Source organism: Hippocampus bargibanti, linkage group LG06, assembly GCF_051943395.1.
Source record: "Hippocampus bargibanti isolate YZ-2025 linkage group LG06, ASM5194339v1, whole genome shotgun sequence".
NCBI lineage: Eukaryota > Metazoa > Chordata > Actinopteri > Syngnathiformes > Syngnathidae > Hippocampus > Hippocampus bargibanti.
Genome location: NC_142739.1, coordinates 10661436 through 10677134, shown reverse-complemented (window position 1 = coordinate 10677134; position 15699 = coordinate 10661436). Strand labels below are relative to the sequence as shown.

Below are 15699 nucleotides of genomic sequence, written 5' to 3'. Positions count from 1 at the left end.
AATTCATCCACCGCCTCATGAATAAGGAAGGCGAGCTAACCTGCTTTTGATGTTTGACTGAATAAGTGATTTTCATTGTTCTTGTGACAGGGAGAATGAAATTCTATTCTGGGCGAGTGTAGGCTCCAGCTTCCGATGACCCTGAACGGGATAAACAATGCAGAAAATGGATGGATGGACACCAGAAATGCCAATTCCACATCCAGAAGCTAAAAATTTAAAGTCCAAAGACAGCCCCAATAGGCTCCAGCACAATGCCATAAAAGAAATGCCAGTATGTATCCAAAAAGGTTACTCTGAGTTGATATTTATGGTTAAGAATTATATGACATGCTCTTCCAGGCAGGATATGACCAAAGGTTCCTCAACTTTGCAATGAAAGCATGTCAGTTGGAGTCGTCCACTTAACCCAAAGATAACATTTGAGTTATAATTGACTGTAGATTGTTTTACAATTAGGACCAGCAAACAGCATTCAGTGCCTTTCTCGTTAAAATCCTTGACGTATATTGTTGTTTGCCAGTGTCAGCAAGCAATTTGAATTTCCTTTGAGAGTAGGACGATACAAAAGACATGTCTGGCATATCCACTGAACTGAAAGAGTCACGGCCTCCTGCAGAATATCAGTTTTGCATTCAATAATTCAGTCACAGGTTTCACATGAAATCAGTCACACCATGAGTAAATTGAGATGAGATAGTTATTATAGATCATTCTTATTGTAGTGTACTTTAGTGATATTTTTGTTCGGTGGTGTGCGGTGAGATTTTTCTATGAGGAAATTGTTTTGACCCAATAAAAAAGATGGGAAACGGCAAATAGATGTCCGTTATAACGACATTTATCCACTAGGTGGCAATGTCAGGCCAAAGGAGGTCTGATGTTTACATAAATAGCTTCGTTTTCACTCATCGATTAGTCCATTGAAAATAATCCAAATGACAATGCACGTATAATGTACATTTACCAGTACTGTGTGGACTTGTAAAGTAGTAAAGAGCTAAATAGCTATAGTTCCGAGAAAACAATAGTGCCTTTATTCCTATTTGTAGGTCTAAAACGGCTCATAACTGTGTTAAATCGTTTTAACACAGAAAAAGATGTAGTCGAATAAATCACCGCGTCGGTCGTCCAACAACCCAAGATAGGAAGTTGGCTAACAATCACCACCCTCTTCCCAACTTGGATTGCTGCCTGACCGCAATGCATGTTGTGTATTGTAGTGTTTACGACACAAGAGACGAAGCGTTTCGCAGCGGCGTCGCAGGAGCCACGGCCTCGGTGGAGGACTACCGCTACCACCATGCCCGGCTTGGAATGGCTTCCGGTAAGTGCAAAGTGTTTGGACTTTGGGGTATAGGGAGTATTTGAAGTGGGTGAAAGTGTTCGTCGCCGGAATTCCCTGGTTGATCTGTTTTACTTTACCGATAATTTGGGAAAAAGAAAACAAGGTGAGTCACTAACAAGGAATGTGAGTGCTTTGTGTACACGGCAGGTTTGGAGGCGAGATAACCCAAATTCGCTGATGAAAACGAGAGAAACCTGTCTCACGATTAAACGTTTGTTTTTTTTCTCTTGAAAAACGTTCTAACAATTGTTAGTTTTTGTGGTAATTGCTGGTATTCGCATTTAACTAGGATTCATTCTGCACCTATTGCCTGCGCAGGGCGTCCACGCACAACAAAGGGTGCACGGAGATCAGTAATATGTGTATGGTATGGGACGATATATTTGTTTGATTATGTAGTTGCAACAAGCTTTGTTAAAATGTAGAGGTTAATTCCAATGATTGATTTTGCATAGCTTGTCGCCTCAAGGCCTCGGGTCACGACTACCTATATTTTCTCAGACGATATGCTGTACGTCAAACGCGATCGATTAGTTATCTCGCACCAAATTTAGTGGGGATAGCGTGAATTGGATGTGAAATGACATGTTATACACAATCAATAAGAATACGATCGTAAATGGTTTGTCTGAACAATATCCCGGTAAATTTCGCTGGGGTAGGCAATCCGTCGACATCGGTAGAAATACTGAGACAGACATGTTGAGTCAGGTCAATGCTGTTCAAAACGCGTTCCATGAATAATTAGCTGCGTGGCTTTTACTCTGGAAAAACACAACCGGAAGTTGACGTTTTTTCTCTTCCGCCGACTTGACTCGTCCTTGTCATTCAGGTTAGCAGCATCTCGAGCCCACTTGGCGCGAGTAGCTCTCCGGGTCAAAGACGTAAATCAATACTGGAAGCTTTTCTCCTCTGCACACCTCCCCTTGACAGCCGGCGTTTAGGGACTGTTTCGATCTCAGTTTGCTTTAAATATCATCATCTAACCAGGTAATTTTGGTCCTCGTCGCGGAAATAACGCACTTAAACTGTTTAGATAGCCAGCCACGTCGTTATATGCGGAAAGTAGCACGCCATGAAGTGCTAATCAGGTGTTACGGCCTGTCTTTCAAAGTATTCAGTCTGTCATACATTGTTGTGTTCGTCTTTATCGGCTCAAATGTGATTATTATGTTTTTTTTTATATTTATCGAATGTGATATGGAGATTGTCATTTGTTTGAGTATGAACGTGCCGTGCGTTATAAGTTTATAATATGTTGTTGTGGCTGTTGTTGGCTACGATTGTTCTTGAACCTGTATATCACCCACTGTTACAGTTCTATTTCCTATGGTTTCATGTTCCTCTGGCTTAATAGCTCCTGAAGTCAATTTGCCCCTCAGAGAAAATGCCGTTTGGAACACAAGCTCTTTCTACCCACTTTCAATTGGACGTTACTCTGTGAGCGCCGTTTAGAATCAAGGAATGATGGGTACCCTGTCAGCCGGGCTTGATTGATTCGCACAGAAATCCTAAGAGCTATAGGTCTTTTGTCGATCTTCTCCCAGCGCCAAACAACTGGTTGAATGTTGCTGCTGATAGCTGATGTAAAGCTACTATAGAACCTCAAATTTTGTGATTAAACTGTCCTCCGCCCCCCCAAAAAAACCTAAATGCAATTTTTATGAAAAGAGATACAATATTTCTCATAAGAAATCATGTAAATCCAATTGACCCGTTTCAAGCACTGAATCAGAATCGGAAAGCCTTTTATAGTCCCACAATGGGGACATTTTCAAACAAGAATACACCTTATAAATAACTATAGTTCAACAATTTTTGAATGTTGCTGTGCCGATGACCATTTTGTGCTTGGGAGCCTTTTACTAAGCGAGTTGCTTGTTCTGTAGCCACAAAGGGACATAAGTCTTCTTGTGCCGGTCCCAAGCACGGATAAATACAGAGGGTTGTGTAAAGAAGGGCATCCGACGTAAAAGCTTGGCCAAAACAATCATGCGGATCACACCTCTAAAGATAGAGGACACTGATTTGGTGTGGCGACCCCATCAAGGGAAAAGCCGAAGGAAAAAGAAGAAGATAGTTCAACAACCAGAAACCGAGGTGAAATTAATATAAATGATGAAGCAAAACTAAACATCACAATTACTTTTATTAAATAATTTAAATGGCACAGGGTTTGACATCAACAGTCGCCCAAGCCAGCGTGCCACTGTGTCGTATATCTACCCGCAATAGACACTAACCTGAGGGAGACACTAAAGCTACCTCTGCATCTAAAGACTGAATATTTTTGGGGAAAAAAACTGGGAAACTATCATCTACCTGCTAACATCCTATCAGACCTATGCATAGTGTTTTTCAACAGTGGTCCCATCAGCGAGGTCGTAGATGGCTCAATATAAAAAATGGTCACAGTTGTAAAAAAATTGGAGCATTTGCAAGTACATTGTATATTAGCCACACTTCCAAGCCCTGCAATGAACACGCAGAGTAAGGCGCAGTGTCATAACATTTTCTTATAAAATGTGAAGTTTAAGGAGTTTCAGACACGTGAGATTAGTGAACAAAATACCGTATGTATAAAAATGGCTGATGCACACTGTACAAAAAAAGTTCAATATAGTGGCTTTATGCTGTGGCATTGTGCTTTGTGTGGGCTCTCAATTCCAGGAACTGTGTGGCCCTGTCACAAAGGCAAGCGGAGGAGTTTTTTACTTGTTATTATAAGCTCTTCCAAAATTGAGCGGACATCTGAAATTTGACATATTTTTGCCCGGCCCCCTTAAAAAACATTAAATCTAGGGAATACGAAAATCGTCTTTCTGTGTATCGGTGAAATAACAGCTTCCACTTTTTGCATTATGAGGAAAGGACTAAGGTCTACAATGCAAAGTTTTAGAGGGTGAAGAATGGGAAATGTGTAATGCTCCATGTATTGGTTCTATTGAACAGAAAATGTCCTTTCCTCAGTCGAACCGTACCAATATGGAAATGATGGGGACCAAGTTGCCTCATGAAGTTTCCCCCTATAGAAATATAACGATGGCTATAACATAACACTTCCACGCAGATCTGATTGGAATTGTGTCTAACTACTGTACAGCATTGACTGACTTGGCAGTTTTGATAATACTCCGCAATAGGTTGATAAATTAAAGGTCTTCTGACTGACTCTGCTGACTTGAGGCTATGGTGGCTAGATACTAATGTGGGCAACATCATCCTATCTATTCTACTTTCTCTTTCTGGAAGTGTATTATTTGTTCAGAGGTTAAATGTAATTCAGGGGATGTATGTGCACTTAATGAGTTTCCTTTACGGAGTTGCTAGCCTTTGTTCGTTTGCTTTACGGAGTTGCTAGCCTTTGTTCCCAAATCCTGAGCGTGGGAGTGTGAAGCAAACTGCTATTTAAGGATGGCATACATAGCCTAGCCAGCTGCTGCCCTTTCCTCTCTCTTCGTAATTGAATTAACGCAAGTTAAGTGTAGTGGTGAGGGTGTGTGTTCTACACAGATGGCTGTTCTACAGTCACTGCTTTATAGATTCAGAATCAGAAAACCTTTACTCATCCCACAATGGGGAAATTTGCAGTCCACAGCAGCAATTTGAAAGGGGATGAGGTGTGGGGGGGGGGTGAAAGGATAGAAACAAGATATTCTAAGCATAGCAAAATAAAAATGTCAACAGTATACTGTAAATGTGCCAAACCGTTTCATAAAAAAAACTGTACATAGTGCAAGGATCAAGAAAGGCATATTGATATATTGCATCATCCCATATTTACAAGTGTCCATTTTTTTTCTCCACATGTGATCATTGAGAATTGCGAAGCCTGACAGCAGTCAGTAGGAACGAGCGGCGGTACCTCTCCTTCTTTCAGTGCGGGTGTAATAGTCTCTGGCTGAAGGAGCTACCCAGTGCTGTCAGGGTGGGCAGGAGGGGCTGTGTGACAAGGGCTGTCCATCATAGCTTTTAGTTAGTGTTAGCTAGCTAGCGTCCGTCTGTTGCCCACCTCCTCGAGAGAGTCCAACTAGCAGCCCAGGACAGAACTGGCCCTCTTGACAAGGCACTCCAGTCTATATGCTTGATATGTCTATATGCTTTTGCATGGCTTTTATTCTTGACTGTTTGTGGAGCAGGAGCTGACGAGAAGAGTAATTGACGGCTGTTGTGATCTACAAGTCCAATATGCATGTGGGAATTCTTTAATGTGGTTTATTGTATTGAGAAAGCCCCTGTCCAGACTTTTTTCATTTTTATGTTTTTTTTTGGGTGGAAAGGGTACTGGGAGGGGGCGGCCCGGTAGTCGAGTGTTTAGCACACCGGCTTCACAGTGCAGAGGTCGCCGCTTCACGTCCCGGTCCGGCCTCCCTGTGTGGAGTTTGCATGTTCTCCCCGGACCCGCGTGGGTTTTCTCCGGGTCCTCCGGTTTCCTCCCACACTCCAAAAACATGCATGGCAGGCAGATTGACCACTCCAAATTGTCCCTAGGTGTGAGTGTGAGAGTGACTGTTGTATGTCTTTGTGTGCCCTGCGATTGGCTGGCAACCAATTCAGGGTGTCCCCCGCCTCGTGCCCGAAGACAGCTGAGATCGTCTCCAGCAACCCCCGCGTTCCTAATGAGGAATAAGCGGTACGGAAAATGAGATGAGATGGGTACTGGGAGAACCTGCTAACTCAAAATATCAGGTATTCTCATGCTGGTGTGAGTTCAAATAAATAGGAGGATTTTCAGAGCATAATATTCAGAAAATTATATTGACAAGGGAAGTACATCCCATTTTTATGGACACTCTAGACTGGTTGGCTCCGTGTGTGACAGAAACAATATGAGACAGTGTTGTGTTGACATATGTAACATGTTTACACAATCTACATGCTCTACACTGGCGTTGGCATGTCATGCAAAACATGTGTCCCAAGTGGCAGAGAGAGAGAGAGAGAGAGAGAGAGAGAGAGAGAGAGAGAGAGAGAGAGAGAGAGAGAGAGAGAGAGAGAGAGAGAGAGAGAGAGAGAGACAGTGAGAGAGACAGAGAGAGACACAGAGAGACGGAAAGAGACACAGAGAGACAGAGACAGACAGAGAGACACAAAGACAGACAGACAGAGAGAGAGACAGACAGACAGAAACAGACAGAGAGAGACAGACAGACAGAGAGAGACAGACAGAGAGAGAGAGACAGACAGACAGACATAGAGACACAGAGAGACAGACAGAGACACAGAGAGACAGAGAGAGAGACACAGACAGACAGAGAGAGAGAGACAGAGACAGACAGAGAGAGAGACAGACAGAGAGACAGAAAGACAGAGAGACAGACAGAGAGAGGGACAGAGAGTTACAGAGAGAGACAGAGAGAGGGACAGAGAGTTACAGAGACAGGCAGAGAGAGAGAGAGAGAGAGAGAGACAGGCAGAGAGAGAGACAGAGAGAGAGAGAGAGGACAGGCAGAGAGAGAGACAGAGACAGGCAGAGAGAGAGAGAGAGAGAGAGAGAGAGCTTTAAAAACAGCTGAAGCAAGAACGAAACAAAACCCTAACTCAGGCGTCGGCAACCCGCGGCACCGGAGCCTTATGCGACTCCCTGCGGCTTTAGAAAATACATAATGAGTATTTGGTCAGCAACAAGCTCCTCAATGTCATCTGCATTCACTTCGAGTCCCATGTTCTGTCCAATGGAAACAATGTCGTCCAAAACAACAGACTCATGAGGATCAAATCCTTCAAAGTCCCTCTCAAGGATTCATGCGGGCCACACATTCTTCCATGCTGCTTTCAAGGATCGAAGGGTAACATCATGTCACGTTTAGTCACGTGAAAGCATTGAGTAAATAAAGCATCGGTGTCCAAACTACGGCCCGCGGGCCAACTGCGGCCGGCAGACCATTTTAATTGGCCCGCAAGAAATTTTATAAACAGAATGGAATATGGCCTGCACTTCAAATTTTGCCCGCACTACTAAATTTTAACACCAGGGGGAGCTCCTGTTGATCAAGGCAGTTGCTCCACCAAAAAGGCAAGCGCTCACTGATTCTTTTAAGCAATGAGCACGCTTTCACAGCCTCTGTCTTTGATGGCCAGTTTCCAAGGAAGCCTTCTCTCTGGCCAATCTGCCGTGGCCGAGGAATTTTCGCTCCGGGCTCATTTCCCCGTTACTTCTGCAGGCTGTCAACGCCAACCAGCATCATCACAACATCCTCTTTCAGCCAAATGACTTTTGGACCAAAGCCAAAAATGCAATTTTAGACACATTTTATTCACAGAATTGTACAGTTCTGTACAGACACCAAAAATGTTAAAGCCTTATCCGCAGATACATTTGAAAGCGTGACCACGTGTTCTCTTTGGTCAGGGCTATAAATAATAATAATAATAATACATTTTATTTCAAGCGCCTTTCAAAACTCTCTAGGACACTTTACAGTCACTTGATATTTTTGTGCGAGTGAGCAGCGGCAGCGGTTCGCGCCAGCGTTCACTCTATCCGGAAGTAAATCATCAAGATGAGCCCCCGCGACCCTTTTGTTGTAATGCAATTTCCAGCTAATTTTGTGCAAAATGATTCATTTGACTGTTACTTTTGTTTCCTGACAATTAAGATCGCCCTTGCTTCCGTAGGTACGTCATTGACAGTAAATGGTCTGTAACGTTTTAATTGTCTCTGAAGCAGATCCCTGTTAATTTTGTGACATACTTTTCAGGTCTTCCTTCAACTTCTCTTTGTCAAGGGTGGATGAAATGGGTGGAGCAGCACTTGTCACTCTGCTGGCAACCTAAATGGGGTCAAAATTCAATATTGCTGCTGAGGAAATCCTCCACCCTCACTCATGTTTCTCTGCTGTGTATGTCTACCTTTTTTTATAAGTATGTCTACCTTTTTTATTTCTACAGTCTTTCAGTGTTATTTGTTGTAGAGCAACATAGATCTTGCCTTCACCTTGATTTGTTTAACTAATTGTTTGTTTATGTTATGTTTCAGGAACAGTTGATTGGTACGCCCAATTTCTGTGATGGAAAATCGTGGTGAGTACAAAGATGGACATTGATTTTTTTTAAGGGCTATGTTAATGCTGCAAAAAAAAAGCTTTCTAGACACACTTTATCCCTGTATATCAGTGTTTATGAGGTCTGTCTTGCTTGCGGACACTTTATGAGACACTCAGGGACGCAGCCACACATCTCCAGGGCCCCAGTCTGTGGGTCCATTTGTCCTCATGCTTTGCATTAGTCTCCTGTGAAGTGTGAATGCTGCATAGCTGAAGGGCTGTGTTGTTTGAAGTTCATTGGTATGTTCGTTTAGCCGAAAGGAAAAGAAGAGTAAGAAGAGGTATGTTCGTTTTTTGTCTTTGGACAGAACCTCACACAGTTGGATGTAAAGGTACAGTCTAAAAACTCAATGTCTGTTAACCCTCTTAACCAATTAACCTTTCCAAAACAGGGCACAATTATATTCTCATTATATTCCATAATTTATCATATTGTGGGTAGAAACTGTGACAATTGAGTCTGTCTTGTCTACAAAAAAATTCAGTCGGGAAATTTTAATAAAATTATGCATGAATTTGTTTGGATTTTAAAATGTGTTGGTACTTAAGCAAATGGATCACCAAAATCACTGAAAAATATATTGTACCATATCATGCAAAAAGAAGCTTTTATTTCCGTAACATATTTGTCACTTCAAAACGGAAGTGATTTATGTTTTGTGTACACCAAGGGTGTCAAACTCATTTTTTGCCATGGGCCATATTATATATAATATTATTATATTGTATTATTTTTTTAATTTTAATTTTTATTATTATTATTATTAATAATAATAATAATAACAATACATTTAATTTTTAAGCGCCTTTCAAAACTCTCAAGGACACTTTACAGTCACAGGATTTTTTTGTGCGGCTGAGCAGCGGCAGCCATTCGCGCCAGCGTTCACTCTACCTGGAGGTAACACAGCCGCAAAGTTATGAAAGGAAGAAGAAAGGAAATGAAGACGTAGAAAAACACAACACAGGAGCTGCTGGAAAGGCAGCCACTGTCGCGGCGCCATCTTGAAGTCAAAAAACAACAACTAAATAACAAATAATATGACAACACAAAGACACATTGTCATGGCGGTTTCCTCGCGGGTGCCGTTATGAATTTACGGAAGCCATTACAATGTTGAACTCATTCACTGCCAGACGATGTGCAAAAATGTGTCCACTCCAGTGCCACGGTTTTTGTCATGTTCACTCAAATTGCAGGACCAACTGAATATTTAGTTTTAAGACTACATAAACATTGAATACAGTGTTAGAAACCTTGGACTCTAAATTATCTGGCAGTTTGATTGTCTGGAAGTATCTGAGCTTGAAATGAGGGTGGCTGTACATAATACAATACATACTTAATACAACTAACTAACAACAATACAAACATATTGATTGGTATAGCTCTTCAACAACAGCTGAGGCTCTGACAAGAACTTTATCGGCACCCCCGCAAGAAAAACCAAAACCCGAACAAATTCGGGAATGACACTTACCGTCACACTTTTCAATTCCCAAATAAATTTGGGAATAGCATCGAGTGAGTTAAATAAATCCCTTCAACATATTACATATTGCGTGCACAACATATTTATGAATAACTAGTTTTCAAATGTGAAGTCAGAAATAATGACTGTTATTGTGGTTTACAGATGACAATTTGAAATTTTGGTTCAGACATGAGGAAGCATTATGGAATTTCACAAGTTTGATTTGCTTTGCGGGCCCAATAAAATGATGATTTGGCCTTGACTTTGACACCTGTGGTATACAGTATTTAAATGAGATGCTGGTTTCACATTCGTAATTGCTTGAAAATCGGGTAACTTAAAGGACAACCGACGTCACTTTTTTGTTTCCTAACTGATATCAGAAAAACGTTTTATAGCATCTAAAATACCCAAAACACGCAGTATGATATTTTTATTCAAATGCAAAACACCAATAAAAATGACTTAAAGTGTCCAAAATCATTTTCAGAAAGTCCCGCCCCCAGTTCGTGACGTCACGCCAAGACGTCGAGCATTGCTGGAGAATCAAAACAATGGTTTCAGATTCGGAGAATATGCTTTCTTGTTACACATCCAGTTATGAATATGATTCAAATAGTTCTGAAGAGGAAAGCATATATGTTTGCAATCGATTAAAGAATTTATTCCATGTCATTTTGAGGCAACATTGGGGATAAATGTCTCACCCAAAAAGAGGCAGAGAAAATGGCGACCTCTTGTAGACATGACAGTGTATTGCGTTTCCACAGGCTGATAAATTCCTTATATGGAGCTTGGACGCCATCTTCTGGCGCAACACGAGGTTTTCAAACCAAACAAGCATTGACGTGATGGAAGGACTGCTACAATATGTCCTTTTTTTCGGTCAGGGGTGTTCCTTCAGTGACGTTCCTTCAGTGACGTCACGTACGGACTCGTCACCAACTCAAAAACAAGACTTCCGGAATATTCAGCATGAGTCTTAAAGCGTAAAATATAGCTATATGCAGTGGAATCTTATAATACACTCAGTAGAAGTCAATTGAAGCCATTTTACAAATTATGTTGGAGACGTCGGTTGTCCTTTAAGTTTTCTACAGGCACAGTAACTTCATGCTGCTACCTATGAAGTCTATACAATCCTTCTTGTGCAAGTACATTTGAAACAAATGACTCAGAATATTTGGCGTGTGTGTCTGTGCACACGCGTGCGGTGCGGTTCACGTGGATACATACTATAAATGCTTAACAGCATAAACCTCCTCCAGTATGCTGCCTGTTTTCTGCTGAAGTCTGGCCCAGTCCATTATCCAGGTCAGGCCAACAGGCTCTGGGCTCATGCAGATTGGCTCAGCTCTTTCTGGAAGCAAGCATGGAGGCTGAATGTGGGGTGCCCAAAGAGAAAAGGAACACTGTTTCACACACTAGCTCACCATCTTTTCGAAATAGCCCAAATGCAGCCAAATAGTAAGCAAAGGGCATCCGTGACACAATTTGTTGTTATAAGGCAAACTTGGGCAAAGTTTTCTGAAGACGTCAAAGAGGTCAAACTTCAGAGGAAATCAAAGTACATTCTTGCGGTAGAAGGCACCCTTCCTGTGACCGTCTTGTCTTTGTTCATTTCCTTTGGATAACATTTCAAATAAGTTAAGCTAATTCTATTAAGAATAGTCATGAGACAGTCAGTGACGTATGGTAAACTGCTTTGTTGCAATGTGGGGCTGAGCAGGTTGGTAAACACGCTTTCCTCATTCTAAATGACAAAAGCCCACATACAAGGTAAACATACTTCTAAGTGACCAACAAATATATTTTGTATTTTATTTCATCCAATTTTTCTGACACTTTGTAACAAATGTGTTCGTTTATGAATCCATGTCCGTTGACAGTTTTGAGTTGCAGTATCTGTCAAAATTAAATTACAAATTAAACTGTTGGTAAATGAGTACTTTAGTTTTCAGCAGCGTCTTATTTTACCCCGGGTGGTTAGACGCAATAACTTTGGGAGTCGAAATAAACACTGGTTTATGTTGGATTATTTGTTGGAGTGTTTTTTTGTGTGGTTTCATGTTTGCCGTACAGATTCATTTGCCTTGTTGAAAACACAACTCAGCTTTCCCAAGAATGGTTGGCATCTTTCACTGAGTACTGACCTGCGCTATGAGCCAATAAGGGAGGGTCAGATGTGGAGAGGGAGTCCAACTCTTGCCGGGAGGGGAGGACTTAAGGAGATCGAAAAGGGAGGGGTGCGAGGCGAGTACTGAAAGGAATTGAGGAACGGTAGACAACAGGAACTCTGAGAGGAAGAAAGAACTTGAGCTTGGAGGAGACTTGAGGACATTCATTGAAGGACGAGGAAGGCAGGTGCAGTCCCGTGTTTATCCAGGTTGCATAAATGGGAACTGAGGACAGGTAGAAACCCCGCAGGGGGATAGACCATGGGACAGGGTCTCCGTGTGGAGACCCCAGCTCAGGAACCACTACAACATAACAATGGCGGTGAGTGTCTGGACTCATTTCTAGGCCTCTTTGTATATATTCTTCATTTCGGGAGACAGGTACATGACATCTTTTCTTTTGAGTATCATTGCTGCGAAGAGAGAGAAATCACGGTTAGTTCTTATTTTTATTATTTTTATTTTTTTTTCTCAACAAGTAATGCACAGTCTATCCTTCACCGTCGTTCTCTCTCACCATATTTCCTTGTCGGCTTCCCCCTTCACTTTACCACCAGCAGGAATGTTAAATCACTGGGATCACGTGGAGGAATGTCAGCTGTTTTTTCATGTAGTTGTGAGCATGTGCTGCACACTTATTTTCATATGTTAAAATGTTAATTACTTTTATACAGTCACATGAAGTAAGGGGGTGGAAATACACATTTTAATGGAGCTTTCTTTTCATTTTTCATAGTTGAAATACAGTATGGCAGTTTTTCCACGGGTGAAAGCATGATAAATATTGGTGCGAACCAATTCATTTATGCATTTTTGTTTGAATTCAATAAATTTAGATAACAAACCACTCTAGTTACATTTGTCTACTTTGAAATCACATTGTTTTTTTTTGTCAAACTTTGAAATGGAAGAACAGTGTTCATTTAAGTGTCTTAATCTTCTTTGCCAAAGGTTTGCTAATTAATGCACTTTGCTTATTATGTAATGATCCGGAAGGATTGGCAAGCAGATTGGCTAAAAGCAAAGGCTGTTTTTTTTTTCTTTTCCTTTTTCCTCTTTTGTTCCAAACAGCAATCTAATGTGATAACGTTCTCACCTGACGAAGGCTGTCATGACTCATGGAACTATGAGGTCAAGGGGAAATCGAACCGGCCTGGGGCATGTTTATGGCTCTAGTAGGTGTGGCCTCTTATAGTTGCATGCCCCCGTGTTTCCTGACTCCAGTACCTTATCTTTGCAGCTTCTGATTACACAGCAGCGCAGCCACAACTCTTGCAGAGTTTAGTGCGGACATGTTATACATGGGCAGGACATTGTTAATGTGTTAACGTGCAGTGGTAATGATCCTAAACGGGTGGGTGAGTGAGTGAGTGAGTGAGTGAGTGAGTGAGTGAGTGAGTGAGTGAGTGAGTGAGTGAGTGAGCGAGCGAGCGAGTGTCACTGGATTGGTCCTTGCAGAGTGGTGGGACTGAGTTGTACAGTGGCCTGTGTTGTGGTTTTCGAGGGAAGAGGTTGTCTTTGTTCTGTCACAGAATTAGGGTGGAGTGTCGTTTCCTCCTTGTGTTTCCAGGCTGCCCCCACCACCACTCTTTTACTTTTTATACCATTTTTAACGCCCATTTCCAGTGTTACGCTCGCTCAGGCTCAGCTTGTTTTTCTCACAAAAAGATACATTTTGAAAACCCATTTGTGATGAATTCCTGAGATGTTCCACCGCACTTGTGAATCAAATTTGTTTGTTTTGTATATATATATATATATATATATATATATATATATATATATATATATATATATATATATATATATATTTGCGAGATAATTTCATCAGGCTGAAGTGCTTGTCTTCAAAGGATTTCATCAATCATCTTTCTCGAATGGATGCCTACTCCGTGAGCTGAGCAATTGTCACCTCTGCAGTGCAGTGGTGTGTGCTGGCCTGGCACAGCCTGTTTTTATCCTGCTTGACTTGCTTCAGCTGAGGCACTGTGACTCAGTCAGCCGTGCGACAAACATTTGGACTGCAAATGCAGCGATTTATTTGGATATTATAACAGCTGCGCTTTACGATGCAATTATAAGCTGGAGTTCCTCAGTGCGGACACATCTCTTCAACATCGACCACATCTGATTCGACTCAACGCTTTCTTACGTCGAGCCTCCCCAGTGTTTCCATCTGTCGGCATTCAACTATTTGGATACATCCACTTATCTGAATTTGAGGATTTATTCTTTCCGATGGCATGCTGTTTTAAAACCCGCCACCATAGAAGCTGGACACTGAACAGACACTTTCCAGGTAGTATCTCTTGCCATTTCAAAACAACAATGTCTTTGTTGTGATTGCCACAATATTATAAAGATATTTGTCATATCTGTAAGTGATTGTGGTGGTCATATGCTGACAAGTAAAAGCAAGTAACCCCCCCGTCCTCCTTTGTTGTCATTGTTAGCGTGTCCCGTTCCAAATGAAACCTTCATAGTTGTATGGTTTTCATAATGTCTAGTGAAACTGTTTCGAATTGGAAAATTAAAGCGAGTCCAGTTCGCAGAACTAAGTCGGTAGTATGCGGTAGAGGGTTTCCGTTTGAATAGAGTACTTTAATCCACATCAGCATTTTAAGATTTACCGTGTTAGAATTGGACTGAAAGGCATTAGTGCTGCCAAGTTGTCTTGTGTGTGCGCAAGGGACTAGATGTTTTGAAATGCACAGCAGAGACGCACATTATTCCGACCGAATTCAGCAGCTGCTCCGTTGACAGCGCCAACAGTTAAACTTGCAGCATCCTGTTTTCAGGATCCTTGTCAATCATCTTTTCAGAGTATGTAATCATGATTGTTGACCAATTTTATTTTTCACTGCTCCTCCAATCATGCAGCATGCAACATGACTCAGTCATTTGTGCTGACATAATCCACGTATGTACTTTATGACTCTATTGGGGCCACAAGAGCTGGAAAACAGATAAGGTACTTGTCTCCACCACACCAAAGAATGTTTGTGAACTCTCAGTGAACGTCAGAATCAGACCCCATCGTTAACTGGATATGTGGAGTGTCCATGAGCTCTCGGTATCACTCTGCCAAAGCACACTCAGTCCTCGAGACCACTGATCTTAAGATAATAACTGTCTTTAATAAGAATATCGTTTGTATTCTGTGGAGGCCGTAGATAACCTTAGCTGAAATGTACAGATTATTGCCAATTTTTTGGAGTTTTATTGTCCTCAGCATTGCGCATTTTGTATACTCAAGCCTTGTGAATATTTCTGTCATACCGTATTGTCCTGTGTATAAGCAGTGTTTAAAAATAGCCTCTGCCCGGTGGCCCGGGGCGTACAACTTTCAAAACGTCTCAGCCCGGATGGCCGACAACTTCTTCAAGAAAAAAAAAACATTTTTTTTTCCAAATCAAACGTTTGTTTTATTCAATAACGCAAAAAGTCACAAACAAAATGCTATGAGCCACATGGACTTCACTTTCTCGGCGGCTTTCAAAGCTCTCAAGTACACTGTTCAGTCAGGGTGTAGTCAGAAGCAGGCTTCTGATTGGCTGCCGGTGCCGAATATGCAAATTGCCAAACGAACGTTCGTTTGTCAATTTGCAATTTGAAAGCCGCCGAGAAAGTGGAGTCCACGTAGCTTTGAACAG

The 15699-nt window shown here is 41.7% G+C and overlaps 1 protein-coding gene across 8 annotated transcripts in view; it reads left to right on the top strand.

The window, feature by feature from the left end:
• Positions 1-1203: 1203 nt before the first annotated feature.
• LOC148896458 (phosphatase and actin regulator 4B-like) overlaps positions 1204-15699 on the top strand; it is a 28706-nt gene continuing 14210 nt past the window's right edge. The window contains exons 1-3 of one of the 8 annotated variants that reach the window (XM_088999502.1): positions 1204-1327; positions 8050-8212; positions 8328-8371. In XM_088999502.1, coding sequence (XP_088855628.1) covers positions 8359-8371 — 13 coding nt within the window. In that variant the 5' untranslated portion in view covers positions 1204-1327; positions 8050-8212; positions 8328-8358. Of the gene's footprint in view, positions 1452-2176; positions 2339-8049; positions 8213-8327; positions 8372-12131; positions 12369-13910; positions 14346-15699 lie in introns of those variants that run through there. The other 7 variants (XM_088999504.1, XM_088999501.1, XM_088999503.1 and 4 more) reach the window with 7 other exon arrangements.